This window comes from Pleurodeles waltl, chromosome 8 (genome assembly GCF_031143425.1).
Source record: "Pleurodeles waltl isolate 20211129_DDA chromosome 8, aPleWal1.hap1.20221129, whole genome shotgun sequence".
Classification (NCBI taxonomy): Eukaryota; Metazoa; Chordata; class Amphibia; order Caudata; family Salamandridae; genus Pleurodeles; species Pleurodeles waltl.
In genome coordinates, this window is record NC_090447.1 from 113,881,270 (window position 1) to 113,908,066 (window position 26,797).

The 26,797-nt window shown below is 41.7% G+C and overlaps 1 protein-coding gene across 1 annotated transcript in view; it reads left to right on the forward strand.

The window, feature by feature from the left end:
• The window catches only part of UVRAG (UV radiation resistance associated), a 312,834-nt gene that overhangs the window by 187,687 nt on the left and 98,350 nt on the right, over nt 1-26,797 (forward strand). Inside the window, exon 12 of the mRNA XM_069203880.1 lies at nt 4,592-4,757. Coding sequence (XP_069059981.1) covers nt 4,592-4,757 — 166 coding nt within the window. The remainder of the gene's footprint in view (nt 1-4,591; nt 4,758-26,797) is intronic.

Sequence of the window (26,797 nt, forward strand, 5' to 3'; positions counted from 1 at the left end):
TAACTCAGGCTGAAACTCCTATAAGAATTGATTCCGCAAGTACAAAAGGAACATCTTCTGGTCAAATCTGGAGGTGCAAGATCACTAATTACATATGCTGATGCATCCAGTCAGTTAGAAATATGTAATTTGTGCTACGTGACTAAGCAGCTAGAGTATTTACTTCATGTCTAGGAGTGCACTTCTTAATCTCTAGTTTATTCATGTTTATCCATACCAAGAGCATCCACTAGTGAAAGGGAGTTCAGTGCAGAAATGCAAACTTTTATAATTAGGAGATAACTTAATTGCAATTTACTTCAGATTTCACAATCGGTGTTGAATTCACCGTTTGTGGTATCTACATGTTTGATGTGGTTGAAAGCCTATCTCACCATAGTTTTGGCTTTTCAGAGGTTTGTCTCTTCAAGTGTTAAGAAATTTTACTTTGAAAAAAAGACAAATCTTTTGGGAATGTTGGCATCCTGCTTTGCTTTGGGGCCCTGAGCCAGTGTACAAATATGTCCACTTCCAGAAAGACTCACTAATCCCATGTGCAGGGTCCTAGGAAGCTCTTGTGCTGTTGACATCCAGAACATAGCCAAACATCAGTCATTGAATAAATATGTTGCAACTAGGCAGACCTTCTTTTAGACACAAAACAGTAAGAGGCCTTCCTGGTGTACGAGAAGCACATATGGCACAAATCAATGCTCTCACAGAGACTGTAGCACATTTAGCTAGTATTAAATGTAGTGTAAGTCGTCCTCAAAGCATTTCACAGGATGTTACTCAGTAAAATAGATATTCACAGAGGAAATATGATCTCCATGTACTTCTACTGAAGGAAGGACATGCACGTTCTGTTTTATTGGGCAGTTCGACTCAAAAGATTTTGTATGGGGCTTACCCTCATCACTCACCTCTTGACACAACAGCTGCCAGGTTTGAACAGTGAGTTTGCTGATCTTTGAGGCAGAGCCCACCCGGAAACACAGGAATGGCAGATCAAAGCAAAAATCCTTCATCACTTCTTTCACATGTGGGGGAACTGCATGTAGACCTGATCCCAACAACAAAAAATGCCTACGTCATACCTCTGGGTGCCCACACCCGCACCATCAATGAAATGCTTTGTACATAGCCTGGTTTGAATTCTTTACGTTAGCTCTCCCAACTACTACTACTGCCCTATCTCATTTGACGAAGCAGCAGACATATCCGTGACATTGATTTTAATTGTGCTAGCGAGGGTCATAGTACTACCATTGTTGGAAACTTTCTAACTTCTGTGTTAAAGGTTATATCTTGTGTCTGATTTGTTAAGCCAACAATGATGTAGTCTATTGCAGTGACGTCCAGCCTTTTGACTTCTGTGGACCCACACTTTTATCACTACAGGAACCCAGGTACCCTCACCGAATCATTATTGGAATCCAGCACCTCCACTGAGTCATTAATGGAAGCTGGGGACCCCCGCCTAAACATTGCCGATGATTTGAACCACGAAACAATACTCAAATACAGAAACAAGCATTCATAAAACAAATACGCAAATAATAACACATTATACTTACTTTTCAACTGTATGTTTAGCCACTTGATTTGTACACACTTTATTAATCTGTTAATATTAATTTACTAATCCGTCATGGACCCCCTGAAGCGGTTTCATAGACTCCTCCCCTCCCCCGGGGTCACCGGACCACAGGTTGGGAACCACTGGTCTATTGTATCAAAACTCTGTGTCTCTGAATCAAATAGCAGTTGAGGCCGAATAGTTTGGCTATGTAAAACTGCCAAAATATGTACGTGCTAACAGACGTGTGCTGCCCTGCCACCCAGCATGTTATGCAGCAAAACTGAAAAGATTCTTAAACTCCGGTTTCCTTTTGTGTTAATCCCATTCAGGCTACAGTCCATGACTTTATTAAATATCTTCACGCTGCAGAAGGCAGGTTTAGCTTATATACAAATTAGAGTTCACTTGGTAACTTCAGCTCCAACCTGCAAAATAAACACATTTTGCTTTTTAAAAATCCCAGTCATCAAAGCATTCTTAGAAGGCCTTAAAAGAATAATCTCACCTCGGGTTATACTTGTAGTTTAACTATTGTTCTTTCTTATTTAATGGGATCACAAGTTGAATCATTATTCTCATGCATACAGCGACACCTTACTTGTAAAATTATTATTTTCTAGTGTCAACTACATATTTGCTTATTGCTAGTGAATTATAGGGTTGTCAGTGGAAGAGGCATACTGAGAAGTGCATTATAACAGGGTAATAATGAAGGGTTTTTGTACATGCTTGATGTTGAAAGGGCATCAATTTACTTCATAGATGGAACACAATATAACTTTGTTGCTTTTCAACTCCACATCAGAGGAGTTCCATTCATAAATCTGATTTTGACAGATGGACTGTTGCATGGTGGAAAATGTATTATGCAAGAGTCACATGCATATTCTACTGGTGCAGTGTTGGAGTTCTTTGGGAGCACTGCATTAGCTACAAAGTACAGAGCAGCCTCCTGGGCATCAATACACACATTTTCAAAATATTGTAGTGTTTACAGATAGCACTGCTTTACTTGTGCCTCTTTTTAGCCTATCAGCATAGTTTGCCTCTTCTGCCATTTTCATCCTCCATCATTGAGGTGAAGGTATTGCTTTACAGTCAGTGCCTAGCATGTGAGCAACAGCAGTGCATGCTGCAAGGAGAAAATGTCATCTGTAGCAACCGTTGGCCATCTTGTGCTATTGAAAAATAATGTGAACCCTCTCCACACCCCCCTGATTCCCTGTCGTGAATGAAGCATACTGAAAAAGTGGGGAGGATGAGGCAAGTTCTTATACCTCTTTCTCTCTCGCTCGCTCTCTCTCTCTCTCTGTTTCTCTCTTTCTCTCTCTCTCTCTCACAAACACACACTCTCTCGCTCTCTCTTTCCCTCTCTTTCTCTTTCTCTCTCTCTCTTTTCCCCTCCCCCCGCCCTCCCGAGGTAGAGTTTGTGTTGTGATCGCAACTCGTGCAAGACACGCTTGAAACCAATACTTCAGCTTTGAAGAAAACCAACTTATAATATTTAATACTAGAACTTACAGACTGATTTTAGTCTTTTGCGGGGAATCTGCTGCCTTCCAAAGGAGCAAAGATAATGACCTCCACTGCCCAGACAGACTACCGCCTGAGTGCCAATGATGTTTCGTGCAGCTGCTCAGCAGACTTTTGTTTTAGAAAAACTCTGAAAGCCAGTTTGTTTTTGTAAAAGAAAAACAAAATCTTGAAACACTGGGAGTTTCCTCCCAGGATGTGCAAGTCACTTTTTTGGATGTGGGTGTCATTATTTTGTGTCTTTGAGAATGCTATGCTTTTTCTCGCACTGCAAAAGAAAAAGTACATCAGACTTCTTGCTGTAAATTGTGCAGAAGGTCCGATGTACTTACACCAACTACCCAAGTCTGTTGGACTTGGGGCATTAGAACGTGACAGGGCACTCAACTCTAAATAGAATGGGTGGATCATCAGTTAGGCAGAGCGGATACTCTACCAGTCTCTAAATTCTGGCCCTGGGTATCCTGTTAGAGTGCTTGATTGCTTAGTGACCTGTTGCTTTTCAAAGTGGTATTGTAACTACTTATCAGGAAGAGTTTGCTCATGAATTCCGCTTGAAGGCTCTATTGTATCAACGTTAGTGTGGTTGAACATAATCGGCCTACATATTTCCATGTAAGAAAACATTGTGCATATCCTATTATATTGTTATAACAGTATGCCTTCAGCAAAATATCATTGGACTGTCCTTAGAGATCGTTTGGGTGCCAGTAAGGCATTATATCCTATAAAGATAAATTAGCAAATGTAATCTGTAGTTGGTGTAACCTACAGAGTATATAAAGAGATATGGCAGTGAGGGAGGCCGAACACATCACCACAAAAGCCAGGGCATAAAAGTAGAATAATATTATCTTCATGGTCACTCTATTACTCTTAGTTTGTAGACTCTTTCACATTATCAACCAACTGCTGACAATCTTTATTCCATTAGTCCAAAAAGAAATACTGGTTGGCTCGTTTTTTTAAAAGAATTACAGGGAGCTGGTGAGATCTTTGATACTTTTTTGAATTTATTTGACAGTGTTACTATGCACATAACTTAGTTCTGTTAGAGGACATTTATTTTTTAAGTGCCATGGCACTCAGGTTAGAGCTCATCCTCCAGAAACAGAGTTGCGACTTTCTCCAAAATAGGATCAAATGGAGGTTGACTTTTGTTCTGTATTGTATGCCCCAAAAAATACCCTATTTTCTATGAGAAAGTGAATTTGAGACTAATGTACTATTCAAGTCACTACATGTGCTATTAAAGAAAGCAATGGCCAGAATTTTCCGTACCGGGTCCTACTTGGTTGCCCCAATTCAGACTTCTGCCAGCTAAGAGATACTAAGTCGATTTGATTTATTTAGTTCGGAATATTTTTCTCAACTTGGACTGAATGGCTTCAGGCTGCTGGGAACAAAGCTATCATTTAATTTGCCATATTGATTCATATGAATGACAGGTGTTAAAATAGTAAATTACATTTAACTGTATTCATGCTTTATTTGCAGCGAAGGATGATGGGAGCATTGCCGTTGCCTTGGGTTATACTGCTCATCTTGTCTCAATGATATCTTTCTTCCTGCAAGTGCCACTCAGGTACCCCATTATTCACAAGGGTTCAAGATCTGCAATCAAAGATAATATTAATGACAAGCTGATGGAGAAAGAAAGAGAGTAAGTACTTTCAAATCTACTGCACTGTGGAAATGCATGAAAACAGATGATCAGTTTCTTGTATTAACGTTTCTTGAAGAGAATACAATGTTTGGCTTTGGTAAGACTTTTCATTTGATACGCAATATATTGGATAAACTGTTTTTACACATACATAATGTGTCTGAATCATCAAGCAAGTTCTGTAATCTCGGAGATATGTGTTTCAATGATGGACTTCTCTTGTTCCCTCTCTTTGTATTTGCTTTTCTGTTTCTCTCTCTAGACAGATTGCTATCATAAAACAAGCATTTGCAATGCAGTGGGTCTCGCGTTTGCTCGAGTTAGAGCTATTTGCTTTGAAAATTACTAACTGGACTTTTCTTGCCACACATACTGAAAATAAAAAGGCAAAGAGTTAACATAAGCAAGCCAATTCAAAGCAGCGCTGTGAAGGAGACACCAAAGGAAAAAGAAGTTTGCTCTCATTCAAAGTTATCAGCAAAAGTGCAATTATCCATGTAAGAGGGTCGATGGCCAAGACTGTTCAAAACCGCCCTAAGGAGGGACAAACGTAAAGCAGTTACCAACGAAAAGAAAGGATTTTTGAAAGGCAAGCCCACAAACGAGTGATAGTGATTGGCATGCAGTGGGTGTGGTTAAAAGCCCAGATACATACCAGCACGTCGGAAAAGCAGCTATGCTCGACTTGAATAGTGGTAGTCCCATTTCTTTGACAAGGCACATCTCCTCACAGGTACTTGTCTCGTCCTTCTGCTAAGGCCACTCAAAGCAGAGAAAATACTCAGGTAGCTTACTACCATGTTTATACTTGAAATCGTCCGATGGCTTACTAAAATTGGCAGCAGTTTCCTTCTGAGATGGAGACTGTGCTAACTTACTTGACTTATATAAGGTGTTCAGTTATGAGCCCCAGAGAACTGTACATGTTCAGTGGAGAAGTGTGGCTCAATGGTTAGAGCGGCAGACCCTGATGCAGAAATCTGGCCCAGGACCAGGGTTCAATTCCCTCCTCGGCGGGTCTTGAGCTCAATTTCCTCGTACCTGATAATTCTTGCATCAGTGCCTAATCTCATTCATGGGTCCCACTCTGTAACTCTGGGCAATAGCTTGCTTAATCTCCACAACGGCCCCAACAGCGCTGGGATGCCTGGTTTCACCTTGGAGGTTGCCCAGGAGTGGGCACCTCACAGGGATAAGCCATGAGGGGTTCCACAGCGGAATGCGTACAGCGCCTTGAGACCCTAACGGGTGAGTAGTGCGCTACACAAGTACGAAGTTTACAGTGTTTCACAGAAGCCAGAATCCTCCTTATTCAGATATTGATGTGAAAAGGGTTTTTGCTCCTTCCCTCCCCAACCATTCCTGTTACCTTTTTCCTTAGTTTGTGAATTTGTGTGTATATCATGCTCCATACCTGCTAGGCAATTTCACACAGTTGTTTGTGTGTAGGAGCCCAACTCTGGATTCTGGGAAGTCAATAAATACCAGAGTACAATAGTTAAATACACTGTACACACTATTTTATTGTGTGCTTTTAACCATAGATTCCTCGCCTTAAGAATATCCCCAGGCACCTGACTGGATTCAGAGGATTTTCTCAGCAATGCTCCCATTTGATGATAAATGGTGGTGCCTGGTTTCGCTCTGACTTCATACTGCTCCAGAAGTGATGGAGCAGAGCAGCACATTAGTGCCACCCTTACACGTTTAAAAAAAACAAAAAAAAAAAACAGCGGTTCTTATTAGTGATACATGTATATTCAAATAAGAGTGCAATCACATTAATAACACAATAGTAGGATGTCAGATAAAGGAGTTAGAAAATTGATATGGCCATTTTTCTTATTGGACAGGGCTGCCTTTGCTGGCTTGTATAACCCTCACCCGCTGACATAAGTTGCTTTGTTTCCTTACGTAGATCCGGAGCTCTGCTGCCAATTTTGGCAGTTTTCTGACTACTTTTAAAATGTTACAAAGTCTGCCAGGATGTCTCCCCAAAAATGACAGGATTCAATCCGCGCTGTCTCTGCAGGATACAGATGTCCGTCACCAAACCACACGAGGTGGACGTTTGATGTTTAGACTCTAGGCAGGCCTTGGAGTCCTGCTGTAAATGCGCCCTCAGTATCCAACAGGAATCAAAGATTGGGAGGTGCAGCTCTATGTCCCCAAACAGAGGAAATCATGATCTAAGGACACATCCCGCTGCAAGTCATGGGCCATTTAGCTCCACCCTTGCTCCTTTTCTCGACTGACTACTTCTAGTTTGCTCGCCTTTACTTACTTATTTCTTCCATTTAAAAAAACAAACAAAAAACTTTTTGACCATCCTGATTCAAGACCAAGGGACCCTATTATTTGTAATTCTTTTTTGGACATCATCAGCATATTTCAGACAACAGTGAAAGTCACTACCAATTTTAATATTTCTAGTGTTACAAAAGTGCAAGTGACAAAATATTTTCATATACATGCTGGACAATAAAATATTAATTTGGTTAACGATTCTGTAAATCAACCATCATACGTCTGTGTCATGATATTACGTGCAAATCAGAAAACAACTGTTCTTCTGTCATGGCAGGAACTGAATAAATGCCTCAATAATTTAAATGCACGCATCCTTACACTTGGCAGTAGTAGTTGAATAAATCTTCACTGATCCACTATGTTTGTTGTTGTAACTAACACCTGGTTCCTGATTGGCATATTGGTCAACTCTTGTGTGTTTACTCTCCACTAAGCTATGAGCCATTTATTGGTTATGATGTTTTGTAACGATTTGTCTCTGGCATAGGTTGGTTTACTGTTTGGGCAGCTCAGTATCAATCTGTGCTTAGCCCTTCCGCAGCTTCTGGTTCCAGTGTTCAGTATGTAAAAGCATCATCTGTCCTGAATCTATATTCAAAAAACCATCTCATGTAGCTTGCACACACAGTTTGCAAATGTTGAACCTTTATATTGTCACGTCTTTCGGTTTCTTTTGTGGACATTATTCAAAATCACTTGTCGTTTTGTTTTACAAAACTGTCTTGATGAGTGAGAAATTAATTTGCTTCTCTTCCATATTATAGAACTCTCGCTAGGTAATGGGATTGAAGAGTGCCCAACAAAGGCTGCTTAATCAACTCCTGTGCTGACAAAAGGCTTCTTCTTTTGGCATGGTCAAGCATGTTTTCCATTGTACCACTATTTTCAACTAATTTCGTTTTTGGCTACCCCTGTTACTTATGATTGCTAACTCAACTTTCCCTGCTTCAGTACTTTATGTAAAATATTCACTGACCCTTTGGTTGGGATTCTCCTTGCTTTTTTCCCCCAATCAACTTGTTAAGGGTATACCGGTAGAAACTTCAGTATATGAAGGTTTGGGCCTGCAGCCGCTGGCTGGTGGGCTGGTCAACCAAGTGTGTGGCCTCCTGTATCTGGATGAGTGTCCCCTGACAACAAGCAGGGTCTGATGGTGCCAAGCAAAAAGAAAACTGATCAATTAAAACGCAATTGCTCCTTAAACACTTCTACTTGCAAAATCATCATCATCGCTCTAACTTGTAAGTTTCTTGTTTTGCGAAGGTGCATTAGAAACGGTCATCAGGATGCCATTACCAGGGGTCTCACCTTATGGATGCACTCCCTAGTATCGTTTTCAAGCCCCTAGAGACTCCTTCCTCAACTCCTCATTTTAGAATTTTAATTGAGGTTTTGAAAAAAGTCTGTCCTTTAACTTTAGGGTCTTCCCGAGAGCTGATGTGAGATTTAACTTGTATCTGTTCCTCACTGCATCAGATGGCCAGCGTATCGTTATTTTCCTTAATTCCTCCAGTATAGCAGTCACACACAGTGCATTAAATAAACAACAAAGCACTATTGTGGGACTGCATCTGCTTCTGGATTATGAGTACAGGCAGGTGGGTTAAAAGTGCACCATGGCACTGTACTGCAGCATTAGCAGCAGCCCATGGAGGTCCCCACTCAGAGGAATTAGTCTTAAAAGGTAAAACTCAAGGTAGTATAATGAAGTGTAATGTATAACATGTTTAGAATAGAGTAATATGGAAAATTAAGACACTTCCATCTTTTTAGTTGTTGTTTACAAATACCAAATTGAGTACCCAGGAGAATTGACCTTTAAATGTTTAGACTGTGATATGATGCAAAACAGGTACAATCATTGTGGTCACAAATTTGATCCTTCAGAATTAAACTGAGCTTTGATTACTGGTAAATGCTTGTCCAATGTCATTGTGAATTAAATTGATTAAATGGAAGGACTTTGGGTAATCAAAACAATTTGATTGGAGCAGTGTAGTTACCTTAAACATATGGTTGCATATGGAAAAGTAATATATTGTTTGTCTTTTCAGGCATTGTAATAGGACTACTAAATTTGTTGGTTGTTTTGGGGACTCCAAAGCATTGAAATGTAAACAAAAATATGTCTCTACCGCAGTATCCTGTTTTGTTGCATGGTGGAAGATTAGATATTTTGATTTTTTTAAATTTAAAATCTTATATATTTTATTGGGAATGAGTATCACAGTCAACCCTAAAGTATTCTGTGTCATTTGGGTATTTTTGCATCAGTGTGAAACTCATTTTCTTACCTTTGAAGAATTAAGAGTGAAATGTGAAGGTTAGGGGTCCTGCTAACAGTATTATGTATTAATAGCCTGTGTTGTGAAATTAGTGAAGGGTTATCTCATGTCTCATGCTGTTATTGCCATCCATACCTCTTAAATCTTTCCCCACTTAGTCATCATCTGTGTATTTTAATGTTTTTTATTTTATTTTATTTTTATCTGGACATGTATCACCTTGGTCCGCTAGTCTCACCAAAGTATAGTACGCCTCTCCCATCTTATGGGGATCAAACCAACTTGGTCTCCTCACTGCGGTTTTTTAAGTCGAGCCTAGGTGCAGTCCATGTGCTTGTCTGCAAGACATGCTGTATTTAGTCTACGGGCTTCTGCCAAACCCACTATTGCCATTCATTCTTTGTTCTGCCTGTCTTAAATGCTTCCTTTTTATTGGTGCATTTTAGAAAATGTCCCTCCTTTGTGTGCTTAGTTCCCTCCCAGGCGATTTCACTAAGAGAACATTTTTGTTGGCCATCACTCTACGTTCACGCTTCCTCCTGTTACAGCGTGTGATGGCCCCTCCGCCCATCTGGTTTCTGTTTTGCCTTTAATCCCAGCCCCCAGATCCTTTCTCCATGCGGCTCGTTCTGCTTTGCATGACGCATGTTTCTGCTCCTCTCCTAGTTTCTTTGCTGCTACATTTCCTTATTCCTGTGCTCTGCTCTTCTGGTTTCTCTTCTTCTGTTCTCGTCACTTTACTCTTTCATCAGGTGTTCCTGTATTACTAGTCCTGCTTCTTTGTTCCTAATTACAATGGTTTTCTACTCCACTGTTTCCCCTTTTGGGTTCTATACTGTCACTTTTTTACGTGGCTGCAACTTGCCAATGGCTCGCTTTGCTCTCCCATAGCATTGATATTTAAACTGTTTGGCTTTTTTCACTGCTTTAACCCTCATTAAAGCCGATCCGCTCCACGGAGTGAAGACTTGTTAGTTTTACAGCTGCAGCACTTTCTGCCTGTGCAGATCCTTCCTGGCATGGTACATCTGAATTAACTGGAAGCCTAGTGGTCGAGGGCTGACTGTTAATAACACCATTCCAACCCTTTCTATTAGGGCGCGTGATCACGTTTGTATTTGACTTGAAGGGCAGCATTTTAAGAACAGCAAGGCGGCTTTAAACGAAATGATGCTTGGTAGCAAGCATCAGGCACCTTTGCACCGGTTGTCTAGGGCCTAGGTTGAGTGTCGGGCGCGGTGATGCCAACTCCTGCATGGCACACGTTGGGCACTGCTTGAAAAGCAGCCGGGGATTTTCAGGTGCACGAATGTTTTTATTGTTATGTTCATTGCTTTTGCTTTAAAATGTCTGAAAAACACTATTTTTGGTTCTACACATTGTTATAATACTTTGGGGGTGATTCTAACTTCGGCGGGCGGCGGAGGCCGCCCGCCGAAGTTCCCCCACCAAAATACCGCTCCGCGGTCGAAAGACCGCTGAGGGTATTTTGGGATTTGCCCTGGGCTGGCGGGCGGCCGCCAAAAGGCCGCCCGCCAGCCCAGGGCAAATCAACCTTCCTACTAAGATGCCGGCTCAGAATTGAGCCGGCGGAGTGGGAAGGTGCGACGGGTGCAGTTGCACCCGTCGCGTATTTCAGTGTCTGCTAGGCAGACACTGAAATACTTTGTGGGGCCCTCTTACGGGGGCCCCTGCCGTGCCCATGCCATTGGCATGGGCACGGCAGGGGCCCCCAGGGGCCCCGCGGCACCCCCTACCGCCATCCTGTTCCTGGCGGGCGAACCGCCAGGAACAGGATGGCGGTAGGGGGTGTCAGAATCCCCCATGGCGGCGCAGCAAGCTGCGCCGCCATGGGGGATTCTAAGGGCAGCGGTAAACCGGCGGGAGACCGCCGGTTTACCCTTTCTGACCGCGGCCAAACCGCCGCGGTCAGAATGCCCTGCGGGGCACCGCCGGTCTGTCGGCGGTGCTCCCGCCGACCCTGGCCGCCGGGGTTAGAATGAGGGCCTTTGTGTCTTTTAATGTGAATGCAACATAACTCCGTCGTCCTATAGCGCTTTGTGTTAGTTAGTGACATTCCTGTGAGACTTTTGGTTGTGCTGAAGTCAGAGAATTGAATTCTGCTTCATAGAAGTTATATTTCATACAAATACAATGTCAGAGTACACTCCAAACCAAAACACAGAGTTAAGACATTGTCATTTACCACAGCGGTTCCCAACCTGGGGTTCGCGGCCCCTCAGGGTGCATGACACATTCCCAGGGGGTCTGCAGGCCTGGGCCAGCAGGAAGGCCCTTCTCCAGCTAGGTCCTCTGACAGAAAAAAGTGCATTTTTATATTTATACTTACTTTGTGCAGCATTTTTAAAAGCACTGCAAAGTCATGCTCAGACAAAAATAAGTGTCAAGACAACTCTGGTGATTAATGTACCTGCTAGGAGAGATGGGAGTTTTTTCTAATGGCAGTTATGACTCATCTAAGGTTGGGCAGATGGTTAATGTGCCTGCTTCATAGAACGTGTATCCTGCAAAGAAAAGTATTTTATGTGCACAGCGGGTTACTGCTTTTGTTACAGAGATTCTTTTGTTACTGAGCAGTTTATAAATTACAATCTTAATCTAGCACAGTGAGCTATAAACTGCCATTACTGAGCTGCATGCAAAATGCATGGCACATATTAGAACGTTATGTTTTTTAACCATTTGTTTTCTTTTTCCTTATGCTCCTAAAGTCTTGCTTGTGTAGAAATACATTCTTATTATTAAAGTCAACGCTAACCACACATTCTGAATCCTGAGTTTTTGCTTCTCAAGACCAAGCACTCTTGGGAGATGCCCACCAGTGTGGATGACATGTGACTCCTACACCTTCTAGTCCCTGTAAAGTGCTCCAACACCCTACACTGGTATGAGAGGTGCTATAAAACTAATTAATTACATGTGACAGAAGTTATGGATAGGAGAGAGGCCCTTATGGTTTTACTTCCTTTCCCCAAAGTTTTCCCAGATCATATGTATCTAAAACCAAACAAAAAAATTGCTTGCGAAATGTAGAATCTGGCCTGAGGATTCAAGTTTCCTAAATAAAACCAAATATTGAAAAGTTAGCCGCTGTGGTGCAGTGCCAACTTTCCCATTAACACTTTTAGATTTTTGCATATTTTTTCAACATAAAATAATAATTTTTTAATAAAAGTATTTGTTTGGTGTGTTCTTGTTTGAGTATTTTTTGCGAATTAAATTAATGTATAACATTTAAATCTTACAAATTGCTTGGGGGTACCCAGCTTCCTGTAATGATTCAGTGGGGGTCGTCAGGAGTCAAAAGGTTGGGAACCACTGCTTTACCACACAGATAGCTCTAACTCTTGTAAATGCGGTCCTGTTGCATTGAAAATGCTTGTTGCTAATGCTTGTTTTTCTTTCTCACCCAATCCTCAAAACGGATATCACCTGCATATCCGGTTAACTTATCACTCATTGAAAATCCCTTGCAAGCTCATGTTTTTTCACCTGAACAACAGCTAGACACAAAAAATTCTCTGGCTCTTCTGTTATTATTCTGAATCGGGTGACCATTATGTCCCATCTGCACCATTGTATGCCTTATTGCTGCAGGGGGAACAGCTGTCTCCTCTCATCAAAGTATCCTAATACCATAAAACCTTTGCATTTTCTTTGAACAGCTATTGAAATGTCCACACAAAATTATTTTGATGGTCAACCTTTATACAAAATCCCTTTCACTTGGTTCATCAAACCATCTTCTGAACTTCCCATATTCCATTTTTCTCACTGTACCAGTCACAACATCACTCACAATTGCATGCACCTGTTCTTGTCGACAGAAACCAACTACCTCGCATTGGTATCCCGACCCCCGCGATCCTGATGGGACTCCATGTCCCAGGATCCTCTGGACTGCCTGCTGCCTGGGGATGGTTTTTCCAACACGGGCGCTACAAATCAAGCCGCGCACCACCGCGGCGCGGGACGCGCCCGGGCCTAGGGCGGGCCCATCCTTCGCCCGTCAGCGACTGCCAGAGGCCAGGCCGGGCCACCCCTCTTTAATCTACGTTTGGGGTCCTTGGTTACTTGGATCTGGACACTATGCAGTGTGGTCTAAAGAGTCCCAGCTCATTGTAGTCTAAGTGATAAGGGATACGTTCTTGGAGCGTTGTTATACAGCTGTTAGGGGAGTGAGACTCACACACCCAGCATTTGATGGTCCTTGTCAGGGGCAGAGCTCATCATTAACACTGCTTATCGAGCCTGGACTGAACCTTACTCTCAGCCTGGTATATAAGCATTCCAGGCAAGGAGATCCACGGCTGGCCCTGGGTATTTATCTTTCTTTTCCTCTCTCTTCATAAAATTCTGGCTCCGCGCATAAGTAATGGGGAAGCGGAAGGCAGATGACATCTCTGCGCCACACTCTGGTGCTAAAAAACATAAGAAGCAAGCCAGTAGGAAAGTAGATGACCTTTCCAAGCCCATTAGGAATCCATTTCAAACTATTGACTCCCTGTTTGAGGAAGTAGAGGCAATATTGAGGAGTCCATCTATTACCGCCCCCCAATTTCTGCCACTCTCACGCACAGGAAGATCCCTGATCTTTTTAATAAGAAACCACGAACGCCTCATTTGACTGTGGAAGTGGACCTTCATTCACCTCCTATAACCCAGGCTGCAATTCCTTCACCATCAAAGAGGCATATCCCGAACGCCGAAGCTGTCGAATGCTCTCAAATTAAGGACTCCCTGCACCCAGGCTCCAAGACAATAATCTCTAGTGACATTCCCTGCTCGAACAGATTTTTACCCCTATCTACTTCTAGTGGGAGCCCAGGATGCTCTCTACCCCTAATCTTAGCTGAAGCCGATATAGAGGAACAGGACTGGTTGACACAGCCTAAAGGAGCACCTGAACTGGCAATTATCTCCCAGAAGCTGGACGATTTAAAGTCCTTGGTAGTGGTAATCTTGGAAACAAATTCTGGACTATCCGATCAGAGGGCAATATGTAATTGCAAACTGCCCAGTACAGATGACCATAACCTTGAGCCGACCGGGGGGGTCTAACATGTCAGCAACATTAGATACTAGGGATAACTCGACTATCTTCCCCAAATGTTTAAAGTCTGGGGCGAAGTCTACGAACATGGTGACGAACAAAAAGGGGAGCTGCTTATCCCCTCCTATCGATACTCCCATTGATACTGGGTGTATGCCCAATCTTGCCTCAAAAAACAATGACCAGAGTCTTCCTTGTAAAATTCCTTCTTTTAAGGAAGCCTGGTATGGCATGGGCGTACAGGTGCCTGCCAGTTTACCCAGAGTTTTACATCGAGGCCAACCTAGACTAATCCATGTGACTGATTTGAAGGGGAGACGTGACCAGAGCAGGAAGGATGCTTATATCTACATGACAGGGGTCCCCAGGTTGCCTGCCAGTTACAGAGAGTCTTATGAATCTCTCACTAATAAAGTTATTTATTGGATTTGCATACAGAGGAAATGTCTCTTTGTTATTCGGTCTGATATTCAGGAGGTACGCAGATATGCCCAACCAGATTCAGATTTTGATTATATTTCAATTCTTTTTCTCGATACCACCATGGTTGATAAACTTATGGCCTTCAATTCACGGACTAGCTCTCTGAGAACTGGCAGAGACACCGGAATTGGCCTCAGATACAAAGGAGTGATAGCCCATTTAACGTCCATGTGGGAGGGGCTCAGTTTCCATCTAAGAGCAATCGACCATTTATGACTGAGATCCCTTCCCCTTCGTAATCCGATTTAGATTGACTAAATGTTACTCCACCCACAGAGCTCCCCATTGTAGTTACTACGGCCTGTAGAGTCAAACAACTAGGGGTTTTGGAGCTCACTGTACCTCTGAGAGCTGGGCCCGCACTTGTGCTTCCCAAACTTAATATTATGTCTTGGAATGTGGCTGGAATAGAGAAAAAGTTGGGAGATCCCGATTGGGTTAACAACATTACCAAGCAATATATCGTTTTTTTTTTTTTCCAGGAAACTTGGGCAGAAGAGATGATATATGTTGACGGGTTTACAAAATATTTTTCCACAGCTCAACCCGCCTCCGGAGGCTTTGGTAGACCCATGGGTGGGCTTATGATCTTATTAAATAAGTAATTGAAATGTGATCACTCTGTTTTATCCCTCAACTCATTAGACTTATTGGGTGTTAGACTTACATTACAACCTGTGATCATGGTCAATGTGTATGCGAGGTCCGTCCCTCGTAGTATGGAATCTAGGGCACTTGCTCAGTTAGCTGAGTATATAGAACTTCTGCATCCATCTAATCATCTGGTGGTTGGGGGTGATATAAATTGTTCCTTCGTATTCAAGGACCTTATAGGTAATTTGACAACCGAAGAAGATGAATCCTGGGGTATTCCCCAAACAAAGGATGATACTCCCAGCATCGGTTCTTGTGTTGCTATGCAATGGCTTCCCTTTGCTTACGATTTGGACTTAGAGAATGTAATGGTCGTACTAGATCGGATCCAAATCGTGCTCCCACTTTTAAGCAAGGGCGTTCTTCTAGTACTATTGGTTATCTCCAGGTTGATATTAGGCTCTGGTAAAATACTTTGGATATGAAGGCGGAACCTCGCTATGATAGCGACCACCACCCTCTGTGTCTTATTCTATCCAATCAAGCATTTGGGAGAGCCCAGCATCTAGAGACTACTGATGTCCCGATCCCCTGTTTGAACCTTAGGCAAACCTGTGTCAGTTGGCCTAAAGTTATATCTAATCCATTCCTGATTAAGGAAATATATTCTTCCTTTTTACAATTGTTCTCTAGATTTGATGAGCAAGAGGTTGACAGTATCCCAATCCTGACTATCTGTGTTGAATTGACAAATATCCTACAGAGGATTTTTTTATAAGGAAATTACTTCTAGGTATACTCCCAACATCATCCAATCTAGAGAATGGTTCAATCAAGATTGTGACCATGCGAGGCTCAATCTTAAATTGGCCCTCTAAAAGCACTCACAGGAGGAGATCAGGGCTGCCAGACATAGCTATACCAAGGTCCTGGATTTAGCAAAGAAAAATTGGGAACTTAAGCTCTGGCAGAAGCTGCTGGATGCAGTTAGAAATCGAGTTGAGGGTTCTTTTTGGAGGTTGCTGACCAACAGGCATAGAGGGGGCAATGACACTATAAACATGCACATCCAGCCCGAAAGATGGGTGGGCCATTTCGCTGAGATTTATACCTCATCCATACAGAAGGACCCTGTGGTCCATAGGGGTGATGAATGCAGACTTCTTATTGAGGGTCCCGTGGAGGACACTGTTTTCACAATAGCCGAAACTATAGCAGCCATTAATTCCCTGAAACCCGCCAAGGCTCCTGGTCCTGACAAGATACCGTGGGACCTGTTTAAGTCTGAACCCGTCATTTGGGTGTGGTATATAAATACATTGTCGAATGCGGTAGCAGCAGGTGGCCCTATTCCTGATTCATGGCTCGGGGCATAAATTATCCCTATCTATAAAAAAGGAGATGTGTGACTGCCCGCAACTTACCGCCCAATTAGTCTTATTGATAACTTATAAAAGTTTTTTTCCAAGCATGTCCTAGATAGGCTTATGGATTGGGTTTAAGCTAACCAGGTTTTATCCTCCCTCCAGGCCGGTTTTCGCCCAAGAATTAGTACTATGGGCCAAGTTTTTAGGCTCTTCCTGTTACTTTGGAAATACATTACTCTGGCTAAACAAAACTTGTTTGTTGCTTTTGTGGACCTAAAGTCCGCCTTTGATCTCGTCCCAAGAGAGAAACTGTGGAAGTCCTAAACAAAATCGGTGTCCCAGGGAATTTGCTGTACCTAATTCAAAGGTTGCATGAGACACCTATGCACGAGTAAGATGGGGCAGCCAGGGGGAACTCACCGACCGGATAGACATCAGGCTACGCCAGGGCTGTGTCCTTGCACCCACTCTTTTTTCCTTGTTCATTAATGAGGTGGTTCAATTTGTAACCGACTGCCAAAATGATGCCCCTTCCCTGAACAATTTAAAAGTTCCAATCCTTTTATTTGCTGATGACTCCCTTTTGATCTCCAAAACACCTATGGGCCTTCAGGTCCTACTGAATATGTTCAGTGTGTTTTGTGCAGATCATGGATTGGAGCTTAACTCTAGCAAAACTAAATTCATGATTTTTGGTCATGGTCGCACCAAACAGTGCACCATCTTACACAATGAGGTTCCTCTGAGTAAGGTATGCTCCATTGATTACCTAGGGGTGAGAATTAGTAATAATATGAATTGGCAGGCCCAGGTGGAAAAAAGCTCAGCTCTTTTAGCACATAGATCAGGGGCAATTCTGTGCTTTCAAAAGTCCACTACTGTGAAAGTTGTTTCCCCAGCCATTAAAATTTACTTAGCGAAGGCTCAGAGTGCAGCGGTCTGTGGTGCAGAGGTTTGGGGCTGTATTAAAACTAGCAAATTATCTGTGGGGGGAAAAGAACTTTGTAAGATCTCTTTTGGCATGCCCTCGCAGTACCCCGTCGGTTCCAGTGTTTCTAGACATAGGGTTCTCCCACATTTCTTACGTAATAGCTCTAAGGCCTTTAACTTTGTGGGTTCGTATCTGGACCCCCGAATTAGTTGTATACAAGGAGTCTCTACAAGATCTACTGGATAGAGCGAATGCACTTTCTATCCCTTGGCTCTAGTATATTTCGGATTGGTTCCATACCTTGGGAGTTAATGACTTTTGGAGCCAGCCCCACAATTTAAGGAGGGCTCACAAGGAACAGTTGAAATCAGTCTACTGGTCCCATGTTAGGAACAATTATCTGTTATGTACTTCATATGGTAGATTGACATCCCAATTTCTCGATTTCAAGTGGTACCCTCACTTTGAACCTTTTCTAGACTTAATTTCTGATCAACTAAGTAAAAGTTTGTATGTCCGGTTCAGGTATGGATGCCTACCTTTTGAAGTCTCTTACTAGTGCATGGTGTTCCACTTCGCCAAACGATCAATGCCCAAGTTGTAACGGCCCTGCAGAAACTGTGGTGCAGTTTATGTTTATCTGCCCCGCTTATGGGTTTGCTCGGCGGAAATGGCTCCGCCCCGCCTGCAGGAATATGGGGTTGAGAACGTGTAAAGATGCCCTAAGGTTGATGATGAGAGATTGTTCCTCCCTTTTAACTTGTGCGGTCAGCAAGTTTCTTGCGTCCGCATGGCACATACGCACATGCCTTTTAAAAAAAATCACAGTGATTTGTTTTTAATCGAACATCGTTCTTAATTTATTTAATTTAACTATTGTTTTATATAATAGTTTTAAGTTTAATGAGATTTTTACCCAATTAATAATGAGGAAGCCAAGATCGATGGTCCTTCCTCACATATAGGCGGGGAGACAGATGTGAGATTTACATCAATATTTTATTGTACGATTGTTGATTTTTTATTTTTAATCTTTGATATTATATTTATTATGCACAGATTGTGGTTTTATTGATGTAAGTTATTGCTTTGATGGTTAAATTAGACCGAATAAAGCTTGTGTGAACTGAACTAAACTACCTCGCATTCCAGCTCATAGTTTGCTTCCTTGGCCTTTCTTATACTTAAGAGGCAATTGGAACATATATTGTGCTTTAACATATACTTTATCCATGCATATTCTATTTTACTCTGTGATGATTTTACCTTTGGAGCAAACCTTGTCAACTTGCTACCATTGTTCTTCCTCTCCCAGTGACAAGTCATTAATCAATAGTGTAGGGTACATCTGTACTTACAAAAATTGCATCTTCCACAGAACCAACCAGGAACACTCAATTTCCCTTGTATGTGCCAACATTTCTCATTTAACTACCAGCTCCACAATTTGATGCATTGAAACAAACTGTGCTGCTCATTCTATCACCAAGTGGTTCTCTGACAATACAGCTTCAAAAACATACTCACTGGCATCCACAGGTATAACCCGTCTCTTCCCCACTTCATATTGTCTTAAGTCTGGGTCTTAAGCATTATCCCCTTCGATATTTTAACTGTACATTTTGTCCTTCTCCGTACAGAATTTTACATTCTTTCTGAACACATTTTTCCTCAGCTAAATGTTTGAAAATTCTATCTAAGTATGCCATTCGTCATAAATTTAAGTAAAATTCTGCTTTCTCCAAGAAATAAGCTGTCCATTTCCTCTGGCTCAGGTTCAGGTTCACACACGAATGGCCTCTGCATGCTTTCATTACGGCGTATTCCCATCCTCTGAGACATGATTTAGATATTCAGCATCACTTTGAGTAACTGTAAATTTCTCGTTAACTGTTAACCATTGACTACTAAAAACAAAAAACTTTTAAGTCATTTCATTACTTATGTACTATTCTTCCTTTTCAAAATTATGTCCTTATGAAAGGTTACTTTATCATTTCCAGAGGACATTGTTCATCTTTAAACAATTCAAAAGTTATACATGATTTTGTTTAGCACACTGTGCCTGCACTCACCAGCGCCAAAGGATGTAATGAACACATTCAAGTGCTTGATTTCCCTTGAGAACCACTTCATGGTAAACACTTGATAAGTCCAGGATAGTAAAAACTGTAACACATTCAAATCCGGAATCCATCTCATGCAAATTGTGTGATGGTGGTTTTTCGCCAAATATTGCTACACATATTGCAAAAGTCAGTGCTTAACTCACCATTTGCATGTAAAATAGCTCCTCTGGGTCAACTAGTCTGGAGATTCAGTAGCTGTAAGAAATATTGTTTGTACAGATAATTTGAAAATAACCCTTAACTTCTTTCGGGAAGTAAGTGACACATTCTCTTCCTTGTGGCATACAAGTAAGGTGGCGTTATTGAGAACAAAGTGTTACTGGAAGTGAATTAGCGTTCATCTTCTGCAGATCACAATGCCCCACCCATTCTTTCTCCCAGTCCTTTGTGGCAAAACAGCTGCATGACCGGAGCAAGTTCAGGGGTATGGGATTTCTATAGCCCGATGCCCAGGACATATTTTTTCGGGTCAAGGAAAGCAAGTTTTTATGTTTGGTGTGTCCTTGGGACATGTAGACCTAACCCCCTGCAGCACAAACCCTTTGGCTGCCAGTTGACAGGGACGATAACTGTCTGCAGTTGAGGTAATATGTGTCCATATATATGCTTTTCTGACTTGTATTTATTGTTCATTAATGCAAAACCTTATTAGGGTGAGCGCTCTAAATAAACATTGTAAGGTCACACTGACAGCAGTTCCAGTAAAAAATGCTTACACACATTTGAAATTTTAACAATATAAGGCTATGTATAATGCTCCCAGAATGCTCTCTAATTAGATGCAAATGTGTGCAGAAGCTTGTAAGCAAGATTAATGATTTTTTGCTTTCAAAATAGTGTTAAGAAAAAAATGCAAGTAGGAAAAAAGGTTTAGCTAAATTACTGTGAAACTTTAGGTACTGTTTTTTTTTTTTTTTTTTTTTTTAAGTATTTAGTAAAATGTGTTGATGCATGCAAGTATTTTCAAAAATATTCATAATGGAAAATCAATGTAACCGTTTTCAACAATATGGAAAACATGGAAATAAACAAGCACTGTCAAAACCAACCGTTCCAACATTGGGTGTCAGTCTTGATTTTGTCAGTGCGTGTCTTGTTTTAACATGGCTATCGTAACACTTCATGGTTGTGGGAGCTGCCAGGCCCTCGCCATTGTAACAAACATTGGCAAAAAGCAAAAAACAATTTGGCCTCAAAAAGCACAAATTTTCACGGTAGGTCCTGGCACTGAACAACACTACTTTGTGTGCCAATATGCTCCTTGTGGAAGAGCAGAATGCTGTTATTCACAGTAAAGCCAGCCAATAGATGGATAGAGAAATATAATTTAAAAAAAAACAAAATGTCTTGGTTTACACCAGACGTATTTAGGGGCCCAATTCTTGAAGAAAGTCACAAAAGTGCATCCATGGTGTATGACCTTGCATTAGTGGCTTTCGTGAACTCGCAGATATTTACAGAAGTAGACCAGGAAACCTTACTCATAAAAAATATTTGTGAACTGTAATTTAGCATGAGTAAATATATACATGTATATTTGCTCATGCAAAAATCTGTTTGTGTTTTACAAGTTCGCTTTCCCTCCAACCACTTTTTTCACCACCCTGGAAGAATGTATACTTCCGCCCTTGTCAGGAGTAAGTTTCCAACCTCTCTCAGTATGGGAAAAGATTAGAGAAGAGCTAGTGAAAATCCTTAAAACGTGCAAGTTAGTAGGTTTGCACAGACTCAAAGGCATTCCAGCCGTGGAACTATTGCTTAATGCTTCCTCCCGTCCCAGTATGTTGATCTGCGGAAAGGTGGCAAAATAAGAAAATTGCTATAGTAGGGCTTGAAATTGCTATTATCCAAACACTACTATATTAGCCCTGGCATAGTCAGGTTATTTTCATAGCTCTTACATAATGAGATTGCTGACATAATTTGTCACTGCCCTACATCGCACCAAAGGGACAAGTAGAATTTTTTTTTCTTTTTTTACAGAACAAGTACATTTATGGAGCAACCTTTCCCATGGAGAAGTAGATATTTTGTTGAATTCCACACTCCTGCAAGTAATGCTTAGGAATCTACATTTTCCATTTAGTGTACCCAAGTATTTGATTTTATTTGTTTGTGCTAATATCTGTCACGTGTAAACATCTTAACTCTTCGAGGCTGCTAACCATCTCCAAGTGTATGTGTTCTATACAGGGCAAATACTAACTTATACAAATTGCAATTTTTTCCTTTAATGTAAGGTAGCTGAAAAGGTATGCGAAAACTGCACAAAGGGCATAGTCAGATGTCACACATGAGCTACCCTGCAGCACTGATCCAGCACTGCAGCTGGCACATTTAAAAATAACCTTTTTAACATTCTGATTTAAAGCCTACTTCTTATCTTAATTATATCACTTGTGAAATGTGCCTTAGTGTTAACAGGTAGATCCATAATATGTTCATCCATTTCAGTCCCATTACTGGTTCTTTTCCCCTCCCACAGTGACTGTAATTAGATGTCCCCAGTCCAAAGTTGACCCGGAATTGATGTGCACAATCCACATCAGGGTCTTCTGTGAAACAAAGGACCCTTTTCACGTAGAAGCAGCAGAATTCATGGAAGGAAAACAGTGGAGGGTTAGTTAAACCAATTTGAGTCTACATTTACCTTAAATGTTTGAAGGGAAGACAGAGTGCTCGATGCCAAATTGTCACACACAAAACAGGCATGAACCCTGAAAATTTAGTGTTCTTGCAAAAGCAGGGACAAAATGTGGGCCTGCCTTTGAGGATGACATTTTGGCAGAGAGAGGCTCTCCCTCTATTTCAGGGAAGTAGCAGGGGAACTGTTCTGTTTCCTTGGGTTTGCCACTGTTGAGGAAAGGGACTGATTTCATTTTCATAGAGCTCCAGCTGACTAGATACCCTTTTTGGAAATCTTACCAAACAGTGTTTTCTGTGAATGTTTTACACATATGCCTGAAGAAGTGCTAATAAGTTAAATAGGCCCCCTAGCGATAGGTTTAGACTGCTGACCAATACTGATATGCTTCCTCTATAGTTTCAGACTCACACCACATAGAAACTAGAACACTGCTTAGAATTTGGTGACCCTCACAAAAAAGACTGGTTGCTTTCTTGATTAAAGGCTGATGCCTTGGATTTTGCTTCCTCTTTTGCACACAAATCTCTGAAAATTATTTTCAAATAGTCAGAGAAGCAGTTATCCTGAGGTCTACAGGAAAATAAAAAAGACATATTGGAAGAACGAGTTTACAAGCAAGGACTGGCCTGTAGCTGTAGGTTTTGCTGGAAAACGTAGCTCTAGAAGAGACCGTTTTCTCTGAAATTGGGACTGAACTTTTAGCTTTAGCCATGAAGCAGAAGGGGTAGAAGAGTTGTCTCCCCCCCCACCCCACCCCCTTTGACTGTGTTGCTTGGGTTCCCCTCAAGTGCTTTAAAGGTATGGAAGCTTTTAAGCAGCAACACTGAATAGCAGACCTTTTTGCTTCACGGTTCTGAAAGACAAGCCTATACCCTTCCATTTTTAAATGATTAAGACTGTGTTTTTGAACACTGGAGCGTCTGTCTTAGAGGTAAAATCAAATACACTGCTGGTAGTCATTCTGAAAATTGGGATCTCTATCGTTTTCTAGAGACATTTTTGTCTTGTCTTTAATTCATAACACCTGACACCTTTTACCAATTTTTCCCATTTTGTTTTAATGATTATTTTTTTCCCTCTTTTTGCTAAGTTGGCCTGGTAATTTTATATGTTTAATGCTGTTACTTTAATGCTGGTTTGAGAAGATGCTACTTAAATACTTTACCTGGGAACCTTTAACCCATAATTAGCAAGGGTGTGTTGGTAAGACGCAGATGAGTGCTCCCAGAGACTTTACATCACAGTTATTTTTTTCAGTGTTTTAATTTCCAGGCTTTTAATTTACAGGAAATGTCAGTGAACTCAATGATGTATCATGGTTACTGCAAAAGTTCAATAAAATCTGTTTTACAAAAATTATTGATCCATGGGTTATGTTTGTGTTTTTTCCTCTTGGTCGCTTGCACGACGGCTCAACTTTTTTCTTCAGTTTCCTGCCTATACCCTAAGAGAAATAAGATGTGGCAGAATACGTCCTTCTTTGGATTAGTGTGTTATATGTAGGTAGCTGTAGATGGCCATGATTTGTATTTAATACGTCTCTGCCTGATCATTTGTGTGCTGAACTTTGGAATCCAAATTCTTGACAGCAAGGAGATGAAGAACCCGCAATATAGTCAATGTAAGGAAGAACTCTGGGATTCAGGAAGAATACTACACTTTCTCTCCTGCTAATCACCACGGTTAGCTAAAGCTTTTAAGAATGTTGTATCCTAGGAATGTGTGTGCAGTCTGAACCTGTTAGCTGTCCAATCTCCAGGACATCTTTGTTTCTGTGGCTTGAGACTGAATTGTATGTAATGTTCAATTTTCCCAATCTGCCTCTTTGACAGATTCTCAGTCTTGACATATGGCTAATGATCTGCTTGAAAAAGAACGGTTACGAGGTAGAGGGGAAGAAAGACTTTGAAAAATAATACTCAAGCCGTGCCATGTTACATATTCTTATTACTTGGACTATCTGTGTAACAAATGGGTTCTTTGTCATTTGATTAGGGATATTGTGTTGAAAATGCAGTTTACCCCAAATATGTATCTGTTTTTTAAAACAGAGATTTGCACACTTTTACTCCATTTGTCATATGCTCCCCTTCCTTCCTAAACAGGGGCATAACAGTGTGTTTACCAGTTTCATGTTTTGTCACTGTAAATCCGAACAGGTTTCTCTTTTGTTCAACCATTTTAGTATGTGGGACCTCACTTTGCAACCATGGGTCTTTCTGGCCTGCTTTTTGCTGTTGCATCCTTCTAGCTGCTTCTTCCTTCATATTGGTAGCCTATTCCGTAATGGTTCGGAATCAAGCAGTGCTTGGTGTGCCATGGGTATCTACAGCATCTGGCCTGTATAACTTCTGTTTCATGAGCAGGAAATAGTTATCTGGTTCTGTTTGCATTCTGTCTGCTGTGATTGCCAAAAATGTCCCCTTGGAGTCCCTGACTTGCATGTAGGTTAAAGGATTACCTAATTCCCATAGACAGTGGATTTTCCTCACCAGGAGTAAGAGTTAAGAGTGAGTAGAGGGTCTCATCCACCAGTGAAGCTCCAAAGCATGCTTGTCTAGGGTCAAGTAGCAACGAACCCACACTAGGATAATTCCCCAGTCATCATCAGTGGTCCAATACAGTTGGTGTGTGTAACCTTGTGGAAATATTCCCACTTTTGTAACTATTATTTGGTCCAGGTGAACTTCTTGTTTTATGGGCCAGTGAATTACCATGTATCACCCTGAGCAGAGAATGCCTCCTAGAGGTATAGAAGAGCTCCAGAGACTTTGTTACTCCATTAAGGTGATCCGAGCAGGACGTCTTTGAACACTGGTGAGAGCCCTGGCTAGGTCTATTCTCCACTGTAGAAAACACATGGTGTCAGCAATTTTGCATCCTGGAATTTACTCCAAGGCACTCATTAGGAGAGGTGGTCCATCTGAAAGAGAAAGAACTACTCCTGTAAACCTTACCAATATAATCTCTCTGGCTTTGACTTCTAAGGATCAGAAAACACTAGCCCTAAGCCATATTGTTTGACCCAGACTGGGCCTGGAAATTGTGGTATCCAGCTTCCAGGTCTGAGCATTTGCCCTATGATCAGGCTTTAGTTTCGGGAAGACCACGTATCTCAGCAGCAAGGCAAGCTCTTCCATCCAAATCTCCACAACTTACACCTCCGTGCATGGAGGTTTAACTAAAGGCAGTTGAATTCAGTTGTATTGCTGACGAGTTGGTGGATGTTATCCTTGCTCTCAGGCGGCCTACCATAAAGTTCATCAATGCTGGGCTGTGGAACAATTTGTTATGTGCTGTGGTGCCCGAGACACCAACCTCTTACATGCCAAACTTTCAGATGTTTTTGGATTTGTTCTCTCCTCAGCCCAGCAAGGCCTTGCAACGGGCACAGTGAAAGTTCTACACATACACTGCCTTCTTTCCTAACAAGTTGGTGATGAGGCGGATGCCTTTCTATTTTGGTCAATCTATGACCTTACCAGTATTCTTTGCTGTGCCTCAACACTAGAAAGAGGAGGAGGAGCTCCATTGCATTGTAACAGAGGCTTTTGAGCTTTTACACCGGTCAGACAAAAGATCATCATTGGTGCATATTTACGACAAAACTTTTCAAACGATTACAGATGCAGTCCTTGAAACCTCTATGCATATTTACAACAAGAGTCTATTGATGCAGGCCTTGAAACCATACTCATAGCTATTTTTGTGAATTTCATTTTTTCCATCACCCTCTGCTAGTCGCTTCTTCATCACTTCCAATGTCTCCTCTTCATAGTGCGCTGCTGGGCGTTGTCTCCTTCAAGGCCTGTCCCCCTTCCCCACCAGGTTTGGGGAATTCTGCAATGATAGAGATGTTTCCAGAGGGAGTTCTTCTTCCTCCCATAACAGTCTTGCAAAATAATACCCTGCTCACCTCAAAATTGTGACATGTTTCCAATTCTTAGTGTCACACACTTGTATTCCAGTGGTGCTCCTGCTTCCAGTGGGCACGGCACTGGGTAGTCCTCAAGGACAAGATTTGGATTTCCTCAGAGGTGGCTCTGCACCTGCTTTGGAGATTAACTGACCATCTTGCATGCAGGAAATCTTTATGCCTTCGTCCATCGGTGGCCAGCGTGATAACTTAAGCCTCCCTGACCCACTGGATAATTAATGTTGATTCACTGGACATCAGAGGCCTTTTGCCTTTACTGAAGGTTGAAGCAGAAGTCTTG